General features: G+C 35.6%; 1 protein-coding gene across 3 annotated transcripts in view; it reads right to left on the reverse strand.

The window, feature by feature from the left end:
• Positions 1-27,282, reverse strand: part of ANKRD28 (ankyrin repeat domain 28) — a 118,741-nt gene continuing 91,459 nt past the window's right edge. For all 3 annotated transcript variants that reach the window (XM_069007225.1, XM_069007224.1, XM_069007223.1), the window contains 20 exons: positions 27,196-27,274; positions 26,667-26,781; positions 26,162-26,244; positions 23,675-23,738; positions 22,311-22,379; positions 20,636-20,776; positions 17,319-17,430; positions 16,666-16,692; positions 15,690-15,764; positions 14,480-14,681; positions 12,962-13,049; positions 12,447-12,564; positions 11,637-11,856; positions 10,535-10,622; positions 10,355-10,438; positions 9,709-9,854; positions 9,456-9,538; positions 9,239-9,321; positions 6,895-6,986; positions 1-1,757 (listed from right to left, as the gene is read on the reverse strand). In XM_069007225.1, coding sequence (XP_068863326.1) covers positions 1,471-1,757; positions 6,895-6,986; positions 9,239-9,321; positions 9,456-9,538; positions 9,709-9,854; positions 10,355-10,438; positions 10,535-10,622; positions 11,637-11,856; positions 12,447-12,564; positions 12,962-13,049; positions 14,480-14,681; positions 15,690-15,764; positions 16,666-16,692; positions 17,319-17,430; positions 20,636-20,776; positions 22,311-22,379; positions 23,675-23,738; positions 26,162-26,244; positions 26,667-26,781; positions 27,196-27,274 — 2,256 coding nt within the window. In that variant the 3' untranslated portion in view covers positions 1-1,470. The remainder of the gene's footprint in view (positions 1,758-6,894; positions 6,987-9,238; positions 9,322-9,455; positions 9,539-9,708; positions 9,855-10,354; positions 10,439-10,534; positions 10,623-11,636; positions 11,857-12,446; positions 12,565-12,961; positions 13,050-14,479; positions 14,682-15,689; positions 15,765-16,665; positions 16,693-17,318; positions 17,431-20,635; positions 20,777-22,310; positions 22,380-23,674; positions 23,739-26,161; positions 26,245-26,666; positions 26,782-27,195; positions 27,275-27,282) is intronic.

The raw sequence follows: 27,282 nt of genomic DNA on the forward strand, positions 1-27,282 counted from the left end.
TTGGAATCAGCTTGTAGTAATTTATTGGTACTTTGCCAGGACATGCAAGGATTCCTTGCATGTACATAAACAAATTCACTTGAAAAGTAACAGTTATAGTTAAAGCAGAACCAAATAAAGTAAATTCATATTTAACAGACAAAACTTCAGCTTACTTATGTCAGTTTTTCATTCTTCAGGCAATTAAAAAAACCACAGTAGTCTGTTATAAATTAACAAAAATATTTGGGCAAGTCTGAACTACATTACAGGGACCTGTTTCTGCTGTTTATTTTCTAAATGGAGCACAACAAAGATACACAGCTCTTCCCACAGACCAGACACTGTACTTTTTTCTCTAATAGGGAAATATACTTTTAAATTCACCTCCCCTCCTCCCTCCCCCCTTTGTAAATCTGGGATTAAAAAAAAAAAAAAGGTGACAGTGATATACAATTTTAATCTTACACACAAATTTATGATGTAAGGAAGTAGATAAATTACTGAAAAAATCTTTCAGTCACAACAGGGTTACCAAGACATTTCATTCAATTTTTTATGCAGTTTCATAGTTTCCAAGTTATTCGTGTATTTTTAAATTAAGAAAAGTTCAATCCAAAACCCAAAAGTTAAAAAAAAAATCTGTAACTGTGCAACAATTACTTCTTCCCTCCCACAACTCCCACCCCTTGCTTCCCTTGTTTATTACACTGTACATTTTTCACCCTGACTTCACCTTGTTAGCTGGTTTAATTTTAGTATTATAAAAGTATGACAGATCATTTTCATTTCACCTAAAAGAAAACGAAAATAAAACTTAAAAGCACATCTGCTTTCTTTCATGGTACATTTAATAGTGTCGGAAGGCTTTCAGATGATTAAAAAAAAATAAAATTCAACATTTAAACCCAAATCTAAGCTTCTTTTCCAGAAGTAATTAAGGTTTGGTTGAAATAACTTCTCAAATAACCTATTCCAGTTTTCACAAAAACGTATTTAATTAAAAAAATCTTTAAGTTATTTGGTCCTTTGGCAATTTGCAGCACAAACAATGCCTACTGTACCAAACTCATTTATTGCCTTCAAAATGGTTTTAGGTTTATTGAGAGTATTTGAATCTAGCATCCTTTGTCTTGTACAATAGTGTTATTCATTTACACCGAATTGGGTGCCCAGTCTGCAGGAATTACTCCCGGCACCAGAAACAGAATGGTAGAATACAGTTAAATAAAACAGTTTTGACATTCTTTATTTTTTTTTTTTTTGCCATGGATTCCAAGTATTTATTCAAGAATTTATGCTTCTTCTGCAAAATATGCTCTTAAAAATCTTCCTAGAGTCTCACAGATCTTTTTTTTATATGCAACCACAATAAAAAAACATCTTCTCAAAGGTGTGTCCTCTTTCTGTATTCAAACAGCAACAGCCTTCTGATAACACAAGTCTGACCTTCCAGCGTGAGGGTTCACTCAGACCTACAAAAAGTATCTTCTAATAGGTCTCAGAATCTGAGTCATTGAGCTCGTCTTCTTCTGTGTAGGGGTAGCCACCTTCCCTGCCAATGTTGTTGAAAGTACAGTAGGAGCTGTGGTCACTCCTCATGATTGGCAAGGAATCGAAGGTGACAGTTTTAGAGGTGTTGGTGTAATGATTAATGGCATTGAAGGTGAGGGAGGGCAATGTGCTGCTCGATGAAACAGGCATCATGGTGGCCAGGATGAGAGCCAGGCAATCGGCCACGTCCTTGTTGGGCGCACAGGCCAACGCTGGCGTGTAACCTAGAAATCAAGGGAAAACAAAAGCTGCATTTAAAATAAAGGCACTGTACAAATTTCTCCAAGTTCATACAATCTTTCAGCTGCAAAAGTATTTTACACTGCTTAGTTCCACACTGTTCAAAAAATTAAAAAAAAATGAAATAAATGCATTATCAATTAGTATTTTTAAACTTCTGGTTACAAAAACAATCTTGAAATTAATGGGCTTTGCAAAAAAGATGTAATTGTTTTGTTAAGCACAGCCAGACACTCTAGGCCAGTGAGAAAAGCCCAGATCTGGAAATGGTGAGGAAGTCACCTAGCTGAGAAGAGACAACTAACAGCAGTGATAGGTGATGGTATTTACTAAAGAGCTACTGCAGAAACTACAGCTCAAATGTTTCTTCATCCAGAGGCTCCACCACAGCTGTTCATCACACACAGTTACTTTAATAACACTGTGCTATCTCAGTAACAAGCTGGCTAAAGGATTAGGGCCAGTTAATTGAAAAGGCAGAGTATAAAGTTCAATTAACCTATACTTTATTACAATATTTAATAATGTAAATTATAAAGCCAATGCCTAACTTTTATTTCAGGGTATCAATTAAGAAATCCAGAGAAGGCTGAGGAAATGCTAGCTGGGTTAGCAGGCTAGGACTTGCAGAGACACCTCTTGGTTGCCCAACTTGTCCAACCAAACTTCTGCCAGGCATTGCTGCTGTGACATCCCCCAAATGCAGGTCTCGGGCTGTGGAATGATTTGAAGTCAGGTCACGTAGCTGTGACATCTCTTCTGGGTTTCTGTGGCTCTAATAATCCTCCAACATTGTTCCTTCTGCAGCTTACCATTCTCTGTGTACTTGCCTCTACTCATTCAATGTCAAAGAAAAATGCTTCAAATTCTCCTCAGCGGAGATATGTGCATTGCTCCTGTCTCAGGCTTAACCATTCACACGGCGCCTGAGGGCGAATTCTGGCACAGGTCTTGGTGCACCTACAGCACCAAGGGACTGCACTTGGTGGTGCCACTGGCAGCTCTAAAAGCAGGGCAGTCTCCTAAGTACAACCACAGACCACAGCTAATTCTGCTGCCAAGAGCAGGACAAGTTCCCCCTCCCTGGCTCCACCTGGCAGTGTTTGCCCAGGTCACCCTGCAGCATCGCTCACTGCATGGGACAGAAATGCCCACAGTGAGCTCAAAAGGAAGACTCATATTCAGGTACATTCGGGAGTCTGAAGTCCCGCACTACCCCCAGTCCAGAGCTTAAAGGTGTACAACATCCAAATAAAAAGTACACGAGTAATTTTAAATAATAGATGGCTTTAACGCAAAGTGCATGATAGATTTCTATCCAGACCTTAGGAAGGCAGGGAAAACAGGCAATGCTCATTCTACCAGCAAGTGTTTTAACTACCAAGGAATCATCTTTATTGCAGAAGTAGGTCCAGATCAAGTTTTAGGATAGAGCCCAGGAGCAGTTACTGTATTGTACAATTGCACATAAGTATTAAACCAGTAAGCACATTATGGAAAATAACTGTAGCTAGAAATTAAGAAAACAGCAAGCAGGGGACTTGCAGTTGAAGTATTACTTGCTCAGGACAGACCTTGTGCTTGATGCTTTGAACAGAGCAAGACAAGAGTCCCTGCCCAAGGGAGCACACAATCCAAGGAAACACAGATAATTCAAGCACAGAACGCACCAGCTGACCATGCGATAGGGCCGTACAGAAGTGCAGCGCAGCAGATGTTTTCATTGTTAGTAAGGTACCACAGCACTTAAACAGCTCAGAGTTAACAGTGACAGTCTGCAGAAGAGATACATTTTGAGAGGATTCAGAAGCAAGGGCCAGAGCTTGCCACACCTGGATCATGACTGCATTTCAGGCATGTAAGGCAGAACAGAAGGCTCAGAACTGATACTCAGATGCACACCATTTAGTATCTACAGTTGCTGGAGGTTGTATGAAGGTAAGATGACACACAAAGTAAGTTTATTCAAGCTGGTCATATTCAACACCATTTCTTTCACTAATGTGACTTGAAAAAAGTTCAAAGAAGAAAAACAAGCAGGCACCTGCTATTTTTAAGGTGTTATTTGTTTGTTTGCCCCCTTCCCCCTCCCCCTTTTAAAGACTTCTAGGGTCTTAAATACTCATGTTCCTTCTCGAACAGAGCAACTCAGTTCATTAAAAAAAAGGTCAATGTAAGGATTAAACAAAATACTTGCTTCTGTTAAAAGTTCTCTGTTCTCTAAAAACTGTGTTTGTAATTAATATACAATTGTTGGTCTCGAGCTCCTGGCTTTCATAAGCAGGAATAAAATATCACAGTTTTATTCTTGCCTTAGACATAGCAAGATGAAGTAACTGCTTACACCACAAAAGACTGACATCTGTGTCCTCCACCATATTAACTTACATTAACTCCACTATATCAATTCAAATTTGTAAGAACAAATTGTAATTTTATGTCACTTAACTGCAGAGTGATAATTCATAAGTTAGAGAAACAAAAGATATAAATACTTGATATTTCCTTTGAAGATGATGTTGGTAAGTGAACTGACTCCACTGAAATACTCTTCACTCAGCTCTCCTGTAATGGTCCCCACAATATGCAGCTGTACCTGCATAAGCCTTCACACAACAATAACAACAAAATATTTACTATCTTCATTTGTAAGTGGGGCAATAGAAGCAGAGTGAGGTGGGGCAGCCTCCTTGCACAACAAAAACAGAGTCTGCGTGATGGACACTGACTTAAGGCTGGGGCTCCCCCTGCCCAAATGCAGAGCTGCTTCTTCCCTGGGGCTTGAAAGTTTCAAGGAAGGTGTCTACAGGAAAATCAGAAGGTTGTTGTCAGTGCAATGAGAGTTCTCAAGATCAACTGAATGAAGTGTTAACACTGGGAAAGAGATGAGAGTCTGAGGCACAATTTATCTTGTAAGCACTTACAGAAAAATTCCTTCCAGAAAACTGGACATCTCCAATATAAACTAAAATACAACTTAAATAGTCAGGAAAAAAACCACTACAAAACAAACAAAAAAAAATTGAAAAGTTGGTTGAGTGACAAAATAAAACTTCATATGGTGTCAAATGAAAGAAAAAGCCAGTAATTTCTTTTAAGACAGGCAAATTTACATTAAGAATGTCCAATTCAACAGAATTTTTGTAGATGAAGGTGATGGCAGTTTCATCATGACTGGTGTGGAAACATGGGAAAACAACTGAAATCTGAGTAAGAACGGATACAGAGCTGAGAATGAACCCTCAACACAACTGCTTTGGGGAAGTATACTGGAGAGTTAATTTGCTGTTTCAGCTGCATTTAATTTTTTAAGAACCAAGAGGATTAAATTTTTTCTACCGACATTAATTCTTAAACAAAAACAATCTCACCACATTAAGAGATGCTCTATAACAAAAACAGTATGACTTCAAATCTAGAGTTTTAAAAATCTTATAAACTATATAAACTGAAATGCAGGTAACTGGACTGATGCTGATTTTTTTCAAAGCTCATTTTTCAAAAATGATCTATAGCTCAGATAGAGCAGCAGAGGACTCAATTTATACAGCTATAGATACAAATAGAGACTGCTTGCAAAAAGTCAATGTAGCTTTTACAGAAAGGGACAAATTCAAAGACAAAAAGCTGATCATCACTCTGTAACAGCTGAGGCTCTGCTGGTTGCATGTTTCATGTATCAAGACAGACTTCCCTGTAAAACACTAAAACTTTCTAAAACTAAAACTAAACTCCCGTCTCATCTAACTCTATATGAAATGCTAATCTTGTGTGGCAGATCACTGAATTTATCTGGACTATGATAAAGTAAGGTCAGTATTGTGATCCAAAATATTCCAGTGCCTATTTCTGAAATCAGAAAAAGAATTCATTGTGAATATCCGCAAGGCTGCTTAAAATTTTGTAAACAAAGCAATTGCTATTAGAAAGAACCACAGTGAGGAAAAATATTAGATAGCGCTCAAGAGTTACTTTAAAATTTAAAATATGAGCAGAATTAAAAAGAAGATTTTTAGATCCCCAGGCTGCCAGGGTACTTTGACACGAATGTGTTTCCTAATGTTTTCCTTTGTTATGTCAAAGATCCATCCTAACAAGGGACTGATGGGCTGCCTATGAGAAGGCAAATGTCTCCAGCCAGCATACATGTGATGAGAAACAAAAATAAAAAAGATATGTTTTCCAATCTTTTCATTTTAGGGAGTTGCTTTTAGCACTTACTCTTATGACCTATTTTAGGCAAGGAATGATCTTTAAGTCACCCATGTCACTTTAAGCAGTGTAATTTGAGAAACACATAGAAAAAGTCACAGTGAACATCAAGAGAGGAAGAACTTTCCAAAGTGGAAATAGAATTAGAATTATGAATTAGGCACATCACTTTTGGAGTTAAAAAACAACACAACAAACCCAAATAAACAAAGCCAAAAAGCAAACAATCCAAGGCCATTCCCTCACCCCTCCCCAAATCCCAGCTACTGCTTTCATGGCATGAGAGACGGAGCCTTACACTTTTAAAAGCACAGCTTCTAAGAACCACAGACGTCTTACATGAAAATATGCAAATTAGTCAGTAAATCTAATTTTCTTTTGTTCTTACAAGGTGCAGGATTTATTCTTGTAATAAAGCAGTTACTTCTTCTTACTTCCATGTGCCAAAAAACTCTGAAGAGCCAGAAGCTTGAGAAAAGTAACTGAGAGCTGTAAATCATACTAGCTTTTAAAAGCTAACACTGATATACCTACTGTGACAAAATGAATAGCAATTCAATCTAGCTTCTTAACAGCTGAAAGTTATATTTTACTTTGAGCATTATGTTTTTCTGACCATTTTTGGTATGCCAAAGCTACTGCATTTATAGGTGCATTATAAAACTACTTTTATAGTGCATCATAAAACTACAAATGCAAACCAAACATTTCTGTGCCGTGACCTGCATCGTTCTGAAAGCTTTCACTCTCTCTACTGCTGCTTTGCTAAAATGGTTCACCGCCAACACCTTTTTTTCTGAGGGCAACCTACTGGAAGGCTCATCTGAAGTTTCCACAGTTATTGCTTTTCAGGGAGTTAAGTTTAGAACCACAGTTCCTTACAGGGAAACAAAGTTAGATTTTTCTTACCATTTTCATCTACAGCAAGTACACTTGCTCCCTTCCCTAAAAGCTCTTGAACTACAACCGTTAGTCCATTTCGAGCAGCAACATGCAGAGGTCTGTGAAGACAAGCAAACTCATATATAAACCTTAGAACAAGTCATTAAGTACGATAGGTAGCTTGCATCTAGTTAAATGTAATACTTATATTTCTATGTATGTAATACATTATATAAATACTGTAGATGTAATAACTAAGATAGGAAACTCAGCAAATCTCTTTTCTTATTGCAAAGACACTCTACAATACCAGTTGTGAACTTTCTTCTTTCCATGGCAGCACACAGTGAGGAAGCAGCTGCTAGTAAAGATGTGCATGCTTATGGACTTTATCATGTTAAAAAGTCAGAAACACTTGGCACCCTACTGTTGATAAATCCCCCACTCAACTGATGTAACAGATACTGTCACATCTGAGAGATACTGCATATCACTGCCATCAGTCACTGCAGCTCTAACAGCAGAATGGCAGTCGTTTGCTACTGCATGCAAATACTCATAAGAAATGCAGAAGCACTTCATCAATCTGCCTTCTAGAAACCACCCTATTCCACTGTGATTAGAGATGAAAATATATCTCACAGTATAATGCATGAAGCAAGAAAAGCAGTTTACTTTTCAAAGCCTCAAACTACTAACCATATATCAATTTTGTGTTGACTTGCTCTATAAACGAAAAGTGTAGCTTTCTCTTAAATATTCTAATGATATCTTTTTCAAATGCAACAGTTTTTCAAAATTGGCTTAAATAAAACCTTACCATCACTCAGCAGGAAACAGAATATTCAGCTTACTTCCCTTCTGCTTTATATTGCTCTTCATTCATTCTAAGTTTCCTAAAGTTGTTTGAATTAACTATAAGCTATATTTTGAGTTGGAAACAAATGCCTTTCTTAGATATCAGAAATGCAAAAGATACAAACGGGAGCAGCTGTACCTATGGTGTTTACATTAAAGTATTAAAAATTCAAGAACTACCACACCCCACAGACATACTGAAAAGTGTACTGTAATTAAAATAATTTTAATGTAGAGACCAACAATTTTAATGCTTATCTTGCCACAAAGAAGGACTTTGTTTAAGCTGTTCAGAAAGTCAACTTAATTATTAAACATTTGCTAAAGCAGTAATATTTAAAACAACTTTTAAAACCTTGCAATTTATATAAACACTTCATGGAGGTGCAAATGTGTACCTATTTTATCCCATGACATCTCTTGATCAGACTATTTGAGCCAAGGCACGTGGGTGGAATTACATGAGCCTGTGGTAGCATACTTTCCCACAACTGTTCTCATCTCATTTTTGCTTTTCCTTCTCTCAAGACATCCTTGCTTCAAGCCAGAAAGGAGGCAATCAATCCTTTCCTACTTTCTGGTTATTTCATGCTGCCTGAGGTGCTCCATGGTGAGCAGCAAAAGCAAAGGAAGAATTCTTACTATTTTAACTCCTTAATTCAAGCAGATCTCAGGGAATACTTGGAAGCACTGTAAGAGTGAATATGGCAAGAGTCCAGAAGGGCTGTAAGGCCAGAATAATATGTGAGTTGCTTACAAGTTCCAGTGTAAGGGTTTTTTGGTTTTTTCTTTTTCCTAAATGGTCTGTGATGGCAATACTACAGCAGTCTAATAATTCATGTGCATAACTCAGCTACACATTGTGTGTCAAGTACTGCCTGTAACACAAATGCATTCTCTAAAAGGAAAAAAATGCAGAAGAGTCATTTTAGTAACCCATCCTGATTGGTATGACATACCATACATTTCTAAGGTTTCCTTCTGATCTGGGCTAACCAAGTAGGTTTAATGAGAGAAGATCTTCAGGAAGGTTTAAGAATAGTGTACTCTCCACGATATTTAATAGGAAATAATGTTTCATCCTTGAAACATGAAACAGAAAGCATGCTGAAGAATAAAAGCACACTTCAGGCAGTTTTTTTTAAAAGGAGTTATCTTTGAAGACCAAGTCTTAGTTTGCCTCAAGTTGTTAAATAAATTGATTTTTAATTGAAAAACTGGATAATTTTTAAAATAGAAAAATCTTGGCTTACAGGAAATCTCAGAGGATTGCAGTAACTCCACACAGGAATCCCAATAATGTAAGTTTTATTTATCATCCCATTCACCCACTAGAAACAAAATATTTAGAGCTTTAAATAGGAGCAAAACACCATTTCAATTCCAAGTGGGTTCAACTCTTGGTACCTATTAACAATGAATTTGAAAAAAAAATTCTGAAAAATATTCCTCTTTATGAGCAAGATACACACCAAGAACTCATCTTTCAAATACCCTCACTGCTGATACGTACGTTTGCAAGGCTGCATTGGTGGCATTGATGAGGTTTCTATCCGTAATCTTCTCCAGTATTAACAAGGCACTAGTTTCATGACCCTTAACACAGAACAAACATCTGTCACACACCAAATATTCTTCACTAATTGCTTTGTTTTTTCAAAGTAACAGTACTTTCACACAGTGCTTGATAACACAAAGCTCAGCACTGATAAGTCAGACCACGCACACACCTTGCTGCAAGCCAAATGGAGCGCTGTGTTCTTAGAACTGTCTTGCAAAGTCAGATCAGCCTTAGCACTGCTAACCAGCACCTCTGGGGAAATAAAGACTTGTATTAACTGAAAGCATATTGCTTAAAATCTAAATGGCTTACATTTGTGCAAAATTAAAATAGTATTTTGACAAAAATATATATGAAGGCTACTTCACCCACAGTAAGATCAATAAAGCTAAGAGCAGAAATAGATAAAGCTTTCTCTTTACCAACTGTATTCGTCTGTCCATTTTCTGCAGCCATCATTAAAGGTGTTTTCCCAGAAGAATCTACAGCATTTACTTGAGCACTGTGACCAAGCAGAAGCTGTAGACACTCAACGTGATCTGTAAAAGCTGCTGCATGCAGAGGAGTTCTACAACAGATCAAAAGACAATATGGCCATGTTCAGCCATGTTTTCTGCCGTATTCAAAGGGGCATCCCTGGCTGTGATCCTACAAATAAAGAACACTGGGAAGTCTCTCCCACTGATCCTTTGCAATCAGTATTTCTGGAGTTGTGACTGCTGCCTTTCTGGTTTCAAATAACTCCACCCCCGTAGTTTATAACAGAAATACAATTTAATTCAGAAAAAATAAAAGATGCATAAAACTGTACCCACAAAGGGATAAAATTTAAAACATGTTCTAACTTGCCTGTAGAATAAAAACCCAATTCAAGTTTACTGAATCAGAACAGGATTTTAAAAATCTAAAATTTATTTCTAGCACAGAGTATAAAAAAACCTTCAAAGAATAAAACCAGGGGAATGAGGAATTAATATAAGTGGCAAATACAAAACCCCAAATGACTGAAGAGTTTAGCACAGCCACTGTATCACATTACAAACATTCTTTCTGCATTTACACTCTTACCTTCCTTTTGAATCTGTGGAATTGACAATACCAGCACCTAGTGTATCAATTAACATTTCTGCAGCACCTTCATTGTCATTTATCCTATAATGAATTAAACAGACTGTTATTTACAGAATGATAAATCTTTTGTTAAATACAGCAATGAAATTTATGAAGAATAATTTTGCACTTCCTTACACAGCACAATGCAAGGGACTGAAAGAACTTCCTTCCATTTTCTGAAAAACTTCCTGTTCCAGGAGCAGCTCTACACAACTGTCGTGACCTAAAGCAAATGTAAAAGTTAGGTATTGAAAAGAAAGGAAATGGTTTAACTATGGTTTACAATGAAAAATATGCATCTATATTAGATTAAGCAGTATTGTATTTGAAAGTTTCAAAGAAAGGCTAGTTATATTCAACAGGGCTACATTTAGGAACCAATACATTCTTAGAACCCTGAAAATCAAACTGACATGTAACACTCTAAACTTTATGAAGTTAGAAGGTATCTCATGCTGTCTGAAGAACATCCAGAACACTTTAATTCTTTACACCTCCGCATTTCAAACTCTTCTGTACATTCACCACTTTGTCTACATGAAAACAACTCCACCATTTGAGGTTTATTTTTGTTCCACATTTAGTTGAAATTATCACCCAGCTCAGTAGTTATTCACTTAATAATAACTGGTAAAATGAAGGTCTAATCTCTTACTTCTTGATTTTTCTTTATCATGTCACTCAGAGATGAAATAAAAAACAACCTCTGCTACATTCTAAATGAACACACAGAACAAAATCTTTAGCAAAGTAACTGAATGATTTTTCTACATTTTAAGGCCTCCCTCACTCTCAAACCCATGAAATGATCAGTGAAGAAAAAACAAAATTCTTATTGAATCGCTTTTATATACTTGAGTTTCTTATGCCTACCATAGTTGATATGAAGCAAGTTTAAAGACAGATTTAATCTGAAACCATTCCTCCCTATGCAGGTTATTTTTTTGGGATGTGTGGCACATTTCTATTCAAAGGTACTATGCTGACTTTCTTTAAAGACTCCTTGAGGCATAAAACTAAGGCAGTATATGAAAAAAATGAAGGACAAAAGCAAACATTTCTTTTTATGTATTAGATGTTAATACATTTCTCTTCAAGACATCGTGCCTGTTACCTTCTCTCATTCACTGAAACAAACTGAAAGAGGACAGACTTTATACATTGCTTTTGTAAGTATTAATAACTTCTACCCCGATATCAACAAATAGATTTAGAGCTGTATTTTAATGCATTTTACCATTATAGCAGGCCCAGTGCAGTGATGTATAGCCGTGATTGTCTGCCATTGCAGGTGCTGCATCCACAGAAGTAGCTGACTGCAGGAGAGCTCCCAGAACACCTATATGGCCACACGCAGCTGACAAGTGGATGGGGGTCCGTCCCCTACAGTCTCGTAGTAAGGACTTAGCACCATGCTGAAGCAAAGCTTCCACACATTCCTCATGGCCGGTAACTGCCTGTGAGAGGGAGACAGGAAAGGGCCAGTTTGAAAATACTCATGTATATCAGCCAAGGTGTAGAACTAAAGCAAGCAAACCTCAGGCAAATTCTTGCATTTTTAAGGCATAACAAAGCAAGCAAAATAAGTTTTGTTTCTGAAATCAGCCATTCTCTTGGGAAAATAGCAATGTATTATAATACTGATAACAGAATATTTTCTTGGAATAACACTGAATGAACTACTAATCTCTAGGGCTCATTCAACTGTCTTATCTGGCTGACACTATAAACAAAATACTTGGCATGTGACTTGCATCATGCTTTTCTTCCTCCCATTAACACTACTTCCCCTGAACAAAAAGCTTACTCTAGGACCTCTCCATTCAACATTTTACAGCAGGATTAGGAGGTTCTAGAAATCCAAAGGAATTCTGAGGGTAGGTAGTAAACAGGCAGAAGCCATCTTTTCAATGCAACTAAAAATATAACTAAAAATTAAAATGGCAAGATGGGAATAATGAGAAATTCATTAACACTACATGTGAAGTCTTTATTTGAAATTAGCATGTAGGAAACTGGAAAAGAAAGAAAGGGAATAATCTCTTACCCCTCTATGTAATGCTGTTCTTCCCCACTTATCTTTGGCATCTACATTTGCTCCTTTGTTAAGGAGTGAATAAACGCAGTCAGTGTGCCCATTGAGAACTGACAACATCAAAGGAGTCCTAAGCAGACACAGAAATGAAGTGGATATTTACATTGGGAAATTTAACAGACTAGCACTCAGCTCAAGTATAACAACTGCTATCCTTCCAGGCAACACTGTTAAGATTTACATCATCAATGACCTTCCACTCATTTGCTTTTTAGATTCAAGAAAACAAACTAACACCCCAATTCAGAAGTCCTGATTAAGTAACTAGAATTCATTTTCTCAGTATTTGGGCAGTAAGACACATTTTAGTTTCCTTCCAACTGAACAAGAACATTTTTCACTCCCAACTTTTGTTTATTGCAATAATCTCCTTTTAAATTAAAAATAACTACTGTAAAATACTTGGTTTTTTCTTTTATGAAATGCAATAACTTGTGTAGAACAGAATGTCCATCACTGAAACTCACTGTCCATTTCCATCTTGAATGTCCACTGCATTCTGTGGTTCTGCATTTCCTATCAATAGCCGCAAACATTCTGAATGACCATTTGTAGCTGTAAAACATTATAAAAATATGGGGTTTACATTAATTGCCTTTGAGTAGAGAGTTCAAACAGGATGGCAACCTGCTCAGACTAAAACCCATTAGCCTGAAAACCCACTGTACAGCTGGACCATTGTTATAACTTAAATTAAAATATGAACAATAGAAAATAATTTCAGAAATCAGGTATTCTCAACTGTACAGTGTTAGAAGCAACTGATTCCAACTATCAGTTGCCAACAGATTTTTTTTTTTTACATATAAATGAGGTTGCACATATTAAAAGTAATTGGAATATATGCTTATACAACATACACAAGAAGGAACATTTCAGTATAGGAATTAGCATAATTTTTGCCTGTTTTAAGGCACAGGTAAACACATACCTAGCAAATCATAGTCAGATTTTGTTAGCAAGTGTAGCATGTGTATAGTTATAAAATAATAATGGAAATCACATTTAGAAAGGGGAAGGAAATGTAACGCATCGATGTAATAAACCAAGCAGTTAAAAAAAATGGAAAAAGAACAAACAGAAAATTGAGAAATCTCATTTGAATGCAACTCATGAAAGATAAATGATTGCTTCTTGGAAAGGAAATTATTTCTGACCTACAGCTGCAGTATTCAGCCCACAGAAGCACAGCGACAGTTCATGTTTCTGTAGCTGACAGACATGCTAACACAAGTTAGGAAAGCTAAATCAAATAGAAGAATGCAGCTTGTGCTGATGGACAACAAATTAAGTGGTTAGAATGACGGTGTTTTGTACATAATGCTCTTTTTAACTGCAACACTTCTGTAACACCATTACTATAAATGTCAAATTTAATAAGACTGTTTTCAACACGAGATAAAAATAAGACTATAGTGTGGATTCTAGACTCAGAGAAAAGCAGGCCTAGAGATGTTTTCTAGGAAAGTCAGCAAGAAAATACTGCAAAGGATTGCTGTCATTTTGAAAATGCTCAGGAGTCCTTTAAATCCTTGGAAAAAAAATCAAAGTAAGTTTTCATGTCTCTTCTCAAACTGTCAAAATTCTCCAAGACTCCAGTAATTTTTAAAAGTATTTTACTGGCAAGACAGGCAACACAATTTGCCTATCTAAATTTGGCCCTGCAGTTCGGGCTGCGTGAAAGACGAGGAGAGAGGCAGGGACACGTCAGTGACACCTGTCAGCACAGCCAGCTGAATGGACAAGGACAATGCACCCTTCCAGAGGGAAGTGTGGAACAGCACTCCTCGGGCTCAGCTGGTTTATTGGATTAATACTGGTTCCTGTCTGCAACTCTTTTGCTACACCTTTCTCAGCACAGCATATACCTTAAAAGTCATCCTCTATTCCTAAACATTATTTCTTAGAACACTAATGACAGAGACTTCTAAACAAATTATCCACTTCAAAAACCAAAATTTTAGAGGTTAGTGGCTAGCACATACCTGCAGCATGAATTGGGGTCCTCTTTACAACATAATCTTTCACCAAGATTGATGCTCCCTGATTAATGAGCACATCTACACATTCCACATGTCCCTTAAAGGCAGCAAGATCCAGTGGTGTCCTTCCGTTGTTATTCCTCACATCAAGGTCCAGCAGTGACTGTACCAGCACTTCCAGAGCTTGATGGTGGCCATGATAGGCCTACAAGAAGAAGAAAATCCTTCAATTTTCCCATCCTTAGCATTTTTCCCTTTCTTGCCAGAACTACATAAATGAAATTGTAAAGACACTATTCTTATTTTAGCATGTAGAAGAGTAACTGATGCAGCACATAAGTAGTTACAACAGTTACGACTAATTAAAAAAACCCCACAATTTCAGCAAGAAGGTTGGTGGGTTTTTTCTATTTTATCCTTTCAGTCAGCAACTGCAACTACTCTCAGAAAATCATCTGTCTTCAATCTGCATAAAGAACAGTATTTTGACTACTGCACGCTTCACTGCTTTATGTTGTAGTTACATCATCCTCAGATTACTTCAAGTGAGGAACATAGGCAAACTTAAGTAATTCCTTTTAGCTTTTTACATCAATTATTAAAAATAAAAGCACCTGTAAGAAGAATGCACTACAAATAGCTTTCATTTACCACTATCAAAGATTATTTTTTACTTTGGAGATATGTAGATATACACATATGGTGCTGCATGAGACTTACTCTATTTGCAGAAAGTACAGTGTGGTTTTTCAATTCCTTTAAATTCACTGAAAAGATCAAAGCTACACATTGAACTGGTTACTCTGTATTTTGACTATTTTTGTATAGACAGAATTTCATCACTGTCCTACATTACTCTTTGTGCAAATCTTTCTTAAAGTATTGAGGACAAACATTTCTCATACTGAACAATTATGAGAGCAAAACAGTGTAATGATTAAAAAAGTTGTAATTACTCACAGAACAAGTCTTATAAAAGTTTCATTAGTATAAATTTTAATCAGAAGATTCCACATGAAAGCTATTCCATGAAGCAAGTTTCAAGTGAAATGCAAAAAACCATCCTGTATATTTCATCCAGGAATATTAGCACATATGTTTGCATTTTGTTTATTGTTATTAACCCATTTTGAAAAAATCCAGAATGAATAAACCCGTGCAACAACTGTTTGCCAGCAGATGAGCTGTCATCACTAAAGAACTAAGCACTTACAGCTAAATGCAGAGGACTTATAGGCGCTCTGTTGTCCGAGTCATTCAGCATGTCAGTACCTGATGTTTCCATCAGCTTAGAGAGAGAAAGTCAGAGTGAGTGCAAAAACCCCTCACCTTTGAAAACACTCAGCAGTAATTGCTACAGTGTCCCATACACACAGATCGAAAAATAAAGGGGAAAAAATAGGAAGAATAGTATAGAATTACACACCTCCTAATTGTCAACCTTTTAGAGTTTGAATCAACTGCAACACCTCCCTCATATTCATGTTCCAAGCCCAGTAGTTTAACTTTGCATAATAATGCAATACTTCAATCAGAAACTAAAATAAAATTATTATTTTTTTCTGAAGTAGCAATATGTAAGATGAATACAAAGGGAAGACAAGGACAGGTGAAAGTAGCAGCAGTAGGAAAAAACCAAGCCCCAAACATCATCCAAGTAAGCATTTTGATTGGGCAATAAGTCAGCAAGAAAACAGTATGAAAGACCAGAAGGCAGGACGGATTTCTCAGAACAAGAAAACTTTTCTGAGAGAGAAAAACAGACCCAAGAAAAGCAAAAGTGTTATAGCATTAAAATATCTATGTATATACATTTATATTTGTGACTTTCAGATGTGTTCTAAAGTTTTAATTCTGGCTCTTTTTCAAGATCATATTTAATTAAGTACATTAGTAGAATTAAAACATTTGAAGTGTTTGAAGAACACCAAATAGATTCAAATTACATTTTCACTATCACACTTTTATATCATGGTCATCCAACTGTTTAAGTAAAAAACCACATGGCTTAAAAAATAATTTCCTGTTTTAAAATTCCAATTAAATCTAAATTGTATTTGAAATTAAATAATACATTCACACATTGAGGAAATGGTTGAATAGGTCTAAAAAATAAGCAGTATTTCAAAAACTACATGTTCCCTTTTGCTCCACAGTAGTACTTAAAAAGTGAGAAATAATACACTTACAACATCTAGAGGCGTTTCACTTGCAATCTGTAATTAAAAACATTCACAATTCATGTCTGAATACATTAAAATATAAAAGTGAAATTTTAATAAAAAGACTGAAGTTGTATAACACAGCATATCAAATAACATACACATATTTTTGCAAAGGGAGCAATAAAAAACTAACTATGGCTTTATTATCTGAAATTCTATTATGTGGCCAGCAGTTATTGTAACTGCATGAACTATTTTATAAGGCACCCTTTCTTTACAGGTTTTCCCCACATTTTCATTTGCTCCCTTCAAATGACATTAATGAAATTTCTTAACAGTTCTCAATGGGATAAGTTGTGGTTATTTTATCTCAGCCACTAGCAAAAAATATTAGTAGTGTAGTCTAAGTTCAGAAACAAACCAAAACTAATATCCCACATCCCTCAACCGGTTATCTCTTCATCTGAGAAGTTTTCATCTTTTTAAGCCAGTATCTAGCATCTTAGCTCCTCACCTTGCTTCTACTTTAGGAATACCAAATGCTTAAATTTATCTGCACAGAGGCTGAAAAACAGTATTGACCTGGCTGACAGCCGAGGTGAAGGAATCCCCTGGCCTCTCCATCACACCCTGTAAGAGCAGCTTTTATACCTTTCATCTATGAGATGTTTTCTTACCAATTCAAGACACAAGCGATGACCATAAGCAGCTGAATAATGAACTGCATTGTATCCTTGTTTGTCGCGGATCCCAGGGTTGGCATCATTTCTTAGCAAGTATTCCAGGCACCTATTCAAATTGACATATGCAACCATGTATCTAAATGCTGAATTTCAACTTAATGCTAAGTGATAAATTGTTCCAATTCAACTGGAAAATAGAATACAGCACACAGGGACACTGATTTAATGTACAATATTGGCTAGGACTAGAGAAACCTACCTCATTACATCAAATGTAAAGGTCAATCACAAAGCTTCAAAATTTTAAATAATCCCTCTCTGCAGACATCCTGCATCTTCTGAGTTATCTGACTTGGTTAAAACTAGTATTTCATGGCTCTTTTTCTCCTAGCTAACTGCAGTTACCTTTGCTAACATCAATGATTACTATTTTGTGTGTGTTTCTGCATTAATCCCTTCTTCTGTTTGTCATGGGGAAAGAAGAGAAGCAGTAGCTGAGTTCTTCATGGTAGCATACAAGTAACACACACACACACACACACTTCCACTACCTGACACTATTTTTTTGATTTATTTATACAGTAAATACTCTATTGTTGTCATACTTGTATCTTACCATTGGTTACTTTCATTAGACAAATTTATAAGGCAGAACATGATCAGCCCAGTTTCAACCACAGACACTCAGCCAGGAGGATGGAAAAGGGGCATTCAAGTCAGCTCACTCTCCCCCTAGTTTTCTGTTTTTAAGAGACTCCATGCGTGCACACTACATGATTGCAAGCAATAGCTCTGCTGTTTCATAATTTTATGTTGTCTATCATTTAAGCAACATTTTCCAAAGTCATTATCATGACCTTGAACTTGCTGGTGAAGCCATTTGTTATTCTGAAGTGTACAACAGGTCACCATCCCTTCTTCTCTCTGGGGTCACTAAATACCTCTTTATCAGAGGTGCACTCTCACTTCCATCATTTTTTGCCCAGCATAAACAAGGACTTAGTATGTAGTGAAAAAGGTAAAATCTCTTGAGTTTTAAAGAATAACATATGTAACATAGGATGCAAGTAACTTTAAAACTAGTTCAGTGTATGTAATAAAAAGCTACTTGTAAAGCATATCTACGTTTTTAACCAATTAATTCAGGTTTGATTTGCCCAATAAACAAATACCTGGATTTCATTAATGACAACTGTGCTTGCATGTTTTTATTTGAATTCAAATGGGATGAGATTTCTGAGAACCCAAAGAGAAATCAATTTGTCTCATTAAATAAGAATTACAGTTCTTACATTTCAGTTGTCCAATCATCTAACTTTGTTTTTAATTTGAATCAGTAATTTTGTGTTAATGTTCATGGTTGATTAATAAATGTTACATGTCACTGGCTTTGGCTACCTAAATTTCTACAATACACTAAGTACACTGCATGGAGCCAAGTCTACAAAAAATCCTCATGCATCCAATCTTTCCAGTGCAAACCAGACCACTATTTTTGATGTTTCTCTGCATCCAGGAGAGACTAATTTTGCATTTTTCTCATACTTAACTGTCTTCAACAGGTCTCTTAAATAGGAGATTAATCAAACTCTCTGAAAGCCCAGGTAAATTAAATTTATTTCCCATATATTTATTGGTGTACTGTCCATTAGAAAATTCTAACGTAGAAGCAGCATCGGTTTTTCTCCCCTAAGATGCTGCTTATTCTATCTCATTCTGAAATCATGTTTTTTTTCTCTAGTCTTGGCAAAATGGGGCTTACTGGTGTTTGCTCCGGATGAAAGGCATTTGTTAAAGATACAAAAGAAATACTTTCAAACAGGAATAAACCAGAAAATAATTTTCAACAAAAACATCCCTGTCTTTAAAATCTGTCTTTAAAGATGTCTGAACAAAGACCATAAAAACACACATAAATATCTTTAGAATTTTATATAGATGATTTCCTGACATGATTTTTCCCAGGCTTTATATTCCAACTCCAGTAATCATTTTTAACTTCATTCCTGTTTTGAATGAGCTGCTACTGATTTTCCAGCTGTTACTAATCATCTTGCTGCATCAATATAAAAAGCTTCCCCTCAGGACATTCTTCTTTGCAGCCTGTCTTCCAGTGACTCAAATGTTAATCAGAAGGGCAACAGCCCATGGGCTCCATAGACAACGCTTTGAGTTACCTCACAAAGCTCTGCAGTATTGTCATCATCATTCCTGCTCATGCCTTTTTTAAGACAGATGGCAAAACGATGTCATCTGAAGAACCATTATAGTTTGGAGGTTTTCAGAGCAACTGTGAAGCTAAAATTAATCCTAGCTCAACTTGTAAGAGAGCAATTAAAGTAAAATTATCCCAGCAAGCTCCAGCAGGAATTGAAATTATTTCTAAAAAGCAGCAGTTTAATTTTGAAATTTGGCTTTACATAAAAAAAGCACATTCTTCAAATATAAGTTAAATGGCCATGAAAGTATTCTTTATTTAGCCTTCAAAACCCAATCTGTAAGTTATATGCCACCTCATTCCTATTGCTCCCTCACCCTTTAAAAGGTGCTGTATTAAAACAAGATGATTTGGCACGAAGCAGCACTTCTCCAGGGAAGGTGTCGCTGTGTGCACAAGCAAGTGATGCTCTTCTTGTCCCCTCAATATATACAAGGTCTGGAGCTTAAGTAAACTCATCAGTTTGGTGCTACCTATATACACTTTGCATACAAGCATTTAAGTCATTGATAAATATTTCAAATATAACCATTTGTTAGAAAATAAACACATGTAAGAGATCAATGGATTTATGAAAGATTCTGGAAGCATGTCATTAGTAAAAGTGTAACTATATAATAAAAATTTACACTATCTAGAAATAGTCATGGTTGGCCTTACAACTCTAGTTTACTCAAACATCAAATAGATAAAGCATTTATAATTGAAATGTCAATATCCATCCTTCATCAGAATTTGATTTTAAGGTGAAATGACCCTACTGCCCACTACTAACTTAATAACCCCCACAAAGGATATTTATGCAACCTCTACACAGCAGATGGGATTAAGAACTCTATTCCAAATTAATTCCTGAATTAGGACATCTGCATTACAGGACATGAAATTTTTACAGTATGTTTTCCTGTTGTTAATTTTTTTCTTCTGAAATACTTGTTACATAAAGTCTTTTATACACAATGCACACACCATCAGGTTTCATCTTTAAAAATACAAGAAATGCATTTAGCAAATCTGAAGGCAGAACACACACAAAATTCACAGCTCAAATGATCCTAATGAGAAAGGCTTTAGTACAAAGCATGCTACTTACTTCCCATCTGTGTCTGATGCAGCTGCATAGTGCAGAGGTGTACAACCCCTCTCATCAAGGTCATTCACACTAGCTCCAGATCCCACAAGGGCAAACAGGCACTGATAATTACAATTGGCAGCAGCATAATGGAGTGGAGTTCTTTAGTACACATTTAAATAAAAAGTACAATGGTAAATAACAGCAAAGTAATATTACAGAGACAGAAAAAGCAAAATAAAGTGAAACTTAAATCCTCCTTACATTTTTTAACAAGTATTTTTGGTGAAGAATGCATCATTATAGTACTAAAGAATAGGGCCATTTTCTAGGCACCACTTAATAATGTTGAACAATATATAGAGGATTTATTTGCCAGCCGAAATATGCACAAACTTTGTATTAAAGGAAGCTTTATGTGAATTTTCGTGTGTAAACTTATAGAGGGAAATCCAGTTTACATTAGAAATACTGTTTTCTGTTAAGCAATTTTAAGCCACATGGAAAAATATGGACAAATTAAAAACTGCACAACAACTAAACATAGCACAAATAAAATACAACCATTGCACAAACAGATGTTTTTAATAAACAGATCAGAATTTTGCCTAAGAGAGGAAAACTATAGTGACATAGCAGAGGCACTCCTAAATATACCTTGTTTTCTTAGAACAAATCCATGAAATATTAGTACTGATGTATAATCTCAGAGAAAACTTATCCCAGCTTCAAATACATAAACAATTCTCTAAGTATGCCAGTTTGGCTAAAATTTTAAAAGGACCAAGATGACTCAGAATTCAATTTTCTATTTTTAAAGAGAGACTGCTGCTATAAATATCTTGATTTTGAGGAGATACTCAGGCTCTTTCCTCTCCCTTAAAATGTCTTTTTCCCATTTCTCTCCCTTTTAAATTAATTTTTTCCATCTCCTGAAATAATTACTCTATATAACATGAATGTTAAATCAAAATCCAAACCAACAGGAAACCCCAACTTTTGATGACAAAAGTTGTGACAGATATTTCCTTTCTCAGGAAATAATGGAAGTGGAATTTAAAGCAAAATACAACTTTGGATCCATAACTTTTTCCTTAAGTCCTACTCCTGCTGTTCACATCCTGGAAAATAATATTTTCCATTATGAGATGTGAGATTTTTACATGAGTACTGATCCTGCCATCTAAACTTAAATAATCCTATACTAAAAATAGAAATTAATGTCATTCCAAAAGAGTTCAGACCTCAAACAGGGAAACAGAAAGGGATGGATATCAAGAAAGGAAAAAGGTGAAGCAGTTATAATAAAATACTGTGTATTTTAATAAAAGAGCATATAAATAGCAACAGATTTATAGATTTGACTAATACATTATTTGGAAAACATTAGTAATGTCCTTGGATGAGAACAATTTAAACACATTAGATCCACGTTATAAGGAAAAAAGCTTCATAAAAATTACAGCTTAATATAAAACTCAGTCTTTAAAAACAAGACTAAACACCTACCTAACAAAACACGATGAACAAAATATGTTAGTGACTTTTGAGAACATTTGCTGAAACACAGTTTATTAGAGACATCATATCACAAAAAACCATTTAAACCGGAACACAGACTTGGTCACATATCAGTAAGCTGCTTCTGCAGCACTTTTAACAGCCCTTTAAAATATACAAATCTAGAATGTCTTACCTTCCAAATCTGTCCTTTTTGTTGAAGTCTGCACCAGTATTTAGCAGAAGATTTAGGCACTCCAAATTCCTATTAAATTAATACGCTATTAGTTGTGATTGCAAATTTTATTTCCTTAATATTGGCCTCTACAAATATCAGAACTGCTACGCATATACATCTCAAATGTTATTTTTAATGGAACTGAACTAAATTATGAAACTTTTGATAAATACATTTCTGCATGTAAAATAGATTCCGTAATTTCTGGACCAAACCAATAAAGAATATAAATTATTTCAAGACCACATATATAAGTTTAATTGATACCAAATGGCATGCATAAAGCACATAAACATGAACCTAATTCAATAAAAAATTCAATTCTCATAAACAAACAAACAATAACACCTGCATGTCACATGCTTTTGCTACCAGGATTCCAGCACAGAGGCAAGATTTTACTGCATATTTTTTAAGGTCAAATGTAAATTGCAACATATATATTTTACTTTTTAGTGTAGTCAATTTTCAATAAAATATGATCATCATAATAGATGTATTATATTGTTTCAACACTATTTTGGTAACTTTCCTAAACTGGAGATGAGTGAATGTGTCACAAATTATTTGGTTTTTATATGGAAAAGATAGCATTTTAACCTTAATCACTTGCAACAAGGATGTATCTATCAAGTACTTTTGACTTAGAATGATTACTTAACAGTATTACTTAAACAACATTCAAACAGAAAAAATGAAAATATCAATATCATGGAGTTCTTGTGTCCCACAAAGTGTATCATGAAATTTATTACCCAATTCTTCCAGGCAATTTTGAGTAGCTGCTATAGAAAACCTACAATACAATAACAATAATCAATATGGATCACAACTCAAGTGATGAGCAAGTAGTTCTGACTACTTCATCCACCTAATCTCTGGAATTTAATTTTTGCTTTTAGTTTATTTAGACTGACCTTTTATTTATGAATTTGGTAAAAACAAATTTCCCAAAGTTGCTGTTCTCTATCTCATGTCCCACAGTGATCTGAGGTGGGCATGCCATCTTTGAATGCTGTAAATTCTAAAAATTTTATCATCATCCATGGGAATTAAAAAAAAAAATCAGTTCATCCCCAAACATAAACCTAAGGTAAGGCTGATGATACTTGGACACTGTACTCCATCAACAACTTCTTAAGCTGAACAGTTAATTAATTTTTTTGTTTGCAGATAGAATCCATCTTGAAATTATTTTCATGTTTACTTAAGTTCCAAGGGGAGAGGGCAGGAAAAACAGAGAGGAAATAATAGAAAAAAGAAATTATCAGCAACTGAAAAAGAAACACTGAATATGAAAGCATGAATGCTCTTTTACACACCCTCCAGCTGCAGCTGCATGAAGACAAGTCCTGCCAAAGTCATCTGGTGTGTCAATGTCAAAACCTACAAAGCAAATATTTTGTAAAACCATTATGTAACATCACCTTTCACAAAACTGCTGTCATCTGCTCTTAACAGAAATGCTTGCTAAGCAAACTTAACAGCTATTTGCAAAGAGCACTCAAGCATTAAAAATTACTTCGTTTGGAACGTGACCTTGCTATTTACAATGTTTTGAAAAACAGGCATTTAAATGAAACTGAAAGGGATAAAGTAAAAGACAAGTAGCTGCACTGAGGCTGTGCTCTGTCTCAGACTCCTTACCTGGTAATATTTCAATGCAATTTACTACTGAACATAAGATATATGAATATAAGATATATAAGATATATAAGATATATATATATATATATCATAAGTTATATGAAAATTTAAGAATATGCTAAAATTTATCATCGTTGTGCAGAGATTATTAATTTTTGGGGATGTCAGTATCACTAAATATAGGAGCTACTTAAATTTTATCCTTGAGTTTAGTGCTTTAGTCCCAAAGAAAGAACTTTAGTGAGTTGGAGTGATGGCTGCAAACGGCAGTTATTTACAGAGGAGCTCTTTACAGAACATTGTAGTTTTCTGTTTCCAGAAAGGCTCAGCTGTGGAACTTCAAATCCAAGACCAAAAACTTTCACTGTGCAATTCCATATCTAACCATATATTTGACGCAAAGAGTACTATTTAAATCAGGTTTCAAAGCTACATTTTTGGTTTGAGAAAACTACTATGCTCTCACAAGAGTCTTGTTCTTGTGTAATATAACTTATTAACTAAATCTCCAGTTGTGGTACCTGGGAATGCTGGCAGTTTTTTTAGTTTTTAAGAACCGCTCAACAATAAATAATGAACAACACAAGATGTGTTATTCAAGAATACTATTATTCCAAGACTGTTTTCCTACTTCATGTCCCCTAAAACAGGTTTTGTATGTGCCACTATGCTCTTATCCCATTTCAACAGTGAATGCTCTATAACAAACAATTTAAGAGAGTTTACTAGTTTAGTTTGAAGAATAGCCTTTGATGCCTTTCCACATCCCAGAGTTGCTCGTCTACCATCACTAAGTACTTGAATGTCATTCAGTATCGGGACAAGGCAGATTGGTGACATTTTCTTAAGGTTTGCACAAGAATAATAATGAATTTAAAAATCAAAGATCTTTAATTTACATAAAGGAGACATCTCCCAAGCCCAAAAAGGATACATACTCTGCACATACCAATCCCCACACCAAGAGCCCATCCTAAAAGCTCTTAGCAGTATCTAGTCTTTCTAGCCTGAAGGCTGGACATACTCTTCAAGTCCTTATCTGCTCCAGGCTAGATTTGCATACATGTTTTCTCAACTCACATAAAAGTCACAAAAACCACTTGCAAGTCCTCCACATGATTTCCTTTGCCATACTGAAGCTCCAGTAAGGGCACAGCCAGCACAACATCCAGTGCAGAAAGGAGAAAGTGCCAGTATCCCTCATTTTGAACACATCCAATTGAAATATTGTCAACTATTGAGCAGTTCTTTCCTGAAGTGAATCCTTGCAAGTTTGCCCATGACAGGATAGGAAATAAAAGCCTTACCAGTAGGTAGTTTTAGTTATATTTCTCTAGTTCTTCTCCCAGGCTTCCCTAACAAACAGTATAAATCTGGGAAAGCAATTTCTTACTCTACCTTTTCCCCTACTCTCTCCTCCCCCCACTCATCTTTTTTTTGAAAAACATTAAGTGTCTTCAGATTAATATAGAACCATTTAGTTCATTCTTATTCTTCTTCTATTCCAGAAGCTTCCTTTGGACAAATCTACTTTCTCAGAATTCCAATAGTTCAAAGAGCTCAGAATTCACATAAGATTCTGGCCAACAAGAGAAGTAATGACCTTCCAACATCTACATCTTCAGGGAGGAGTCCAACATTGAAAGAAAAGTGCAGTTTGCATTGCATTTGATTAACAATATGCTACCAATGCAACAGCTTCTTAATGTAGCAGTCCACAGAGTATTCAGAGCCATTAGGTGCCCACTACAGGAATAGACAGGAATAGATGATCTGTATTAAGCTAAAGACATCATGGAATAGAAATTGGATGCTCTATGAAGTAATAAAAAAGACTATCAATCTTTCTCCTTGAAGTTTCATTATGGTCTGAATCAGTCATCCCACCTCTATGGCCAACTTGAAATGCACAAAACACAATATTAAAGAAATTATGAACGCATTATTACAATTTGGATGAATTTTTTTTTAACTTAAGTGTGCAAAAGTTTGCATTCACTTTAACTATGCACTGCCCATTAAAAAGCAAGCACTGGCCCCAAGGTACCAGTAAACTGTAAGGATTTCTATGTATCACTAAATTAGGATTTAATTAAAAGCTACTCTGTGAAATAAAAAATGAAGTACAAAGCACCTTGTAAGAATTTAATAGAGTATCCTACCTGATGAGAGGAGCTTTCTGCAGCAGTCTGAAAATCCACTTAATGCTGCCAAATGGAGAGGAAACATCCCATGTATACCCCGCCTAAGATACACCATAATCAGGTATCACAGTTTCATTACAATTAAAATAAAACAAACATGATTGTGTGCCAAAGTGCACATGCATGGTGGGTTCATTCAGCAAACCACCTAATTAGAATACTGAGCTAACTTAACATCTTAAACACTTCCTTCCAAGCTATCAGCATGCATTATCAGTGCAACAGCCTATTAAACCTTTCAGAGCTTTTACTTCAAACAGATTACAGAAAACTCTATTTCTCTTTGTTTTGGTACAAATTGTGATATACTGACTAGCTACTTACAAGTACAATACAGGATAATATACAAACTATTTCCTATTGCAAGTTGAGGATGATATTAAAAATTGTACTAGTTCCGTTAATCTAATAAATACACTTCTGAATTATGTCAGCTTGCATTCATGTCAGTAAAGTTACCTACTTTGCAGTGTCAGCACCACTCGTAACCAGAGTGTTGATTAATAGCTCATGGCCATATCTAGCTGCTATGTGCAAAGGGGTATTTCCATTCTTATCTTCACAGTCTATTTCAGCTCCTATAATAAAAAGTGATTACTAAGTAAGAGTATACGTAGGCATACAGATACTTTGTTAGAAAAATAGCACTGATGATCTTTCAAGCAACATTATTGATTGTCAATGACTGATGACTTTGGACTTAAAACCTATATAGATTTCACTGGTAGAGAAAAGCATTTTATTATGTAACCTTATGGGACAAACTCTCTACAACCTGGATTATGGAAAACAAATCTACATATATTCCTGCATTCTGAAAAGGAAATGATTCATCAGTGTAACTTATCAAACCTTATAAACAGATATGCCGTACTCCACCACTATTACTGAACACTGGACATGAAAAAAATTCAGTATGTTACCAATACAAAAGGATGAAAATATCCAAACTGGAAAGCTTATTGACAAAAATACCCCCTCCCCCTTTTTACCATTTTGAATGATGGTTTGGGATCTTGAAAATCTACCATGGATCGCTGTCATGTGCAAAGGTGTTTTCCCATCTTTACTCTGGAAAA

This window comes from Aphelocoma coerulescens, chromosome 2 (genome assembly GCF_041296385.1).
Source record: "Aphelocoma coerulescens isolate FSJ_1873_10779 chromosome 2, UR_Acoe_1.0, whole genome shotgun sequence".
NCBI lineage: Eukaryota > Metazoa > Chordata > Aves > Passeriformes > Corvidae > Aphelocoma > Aphelocoma coerulescens.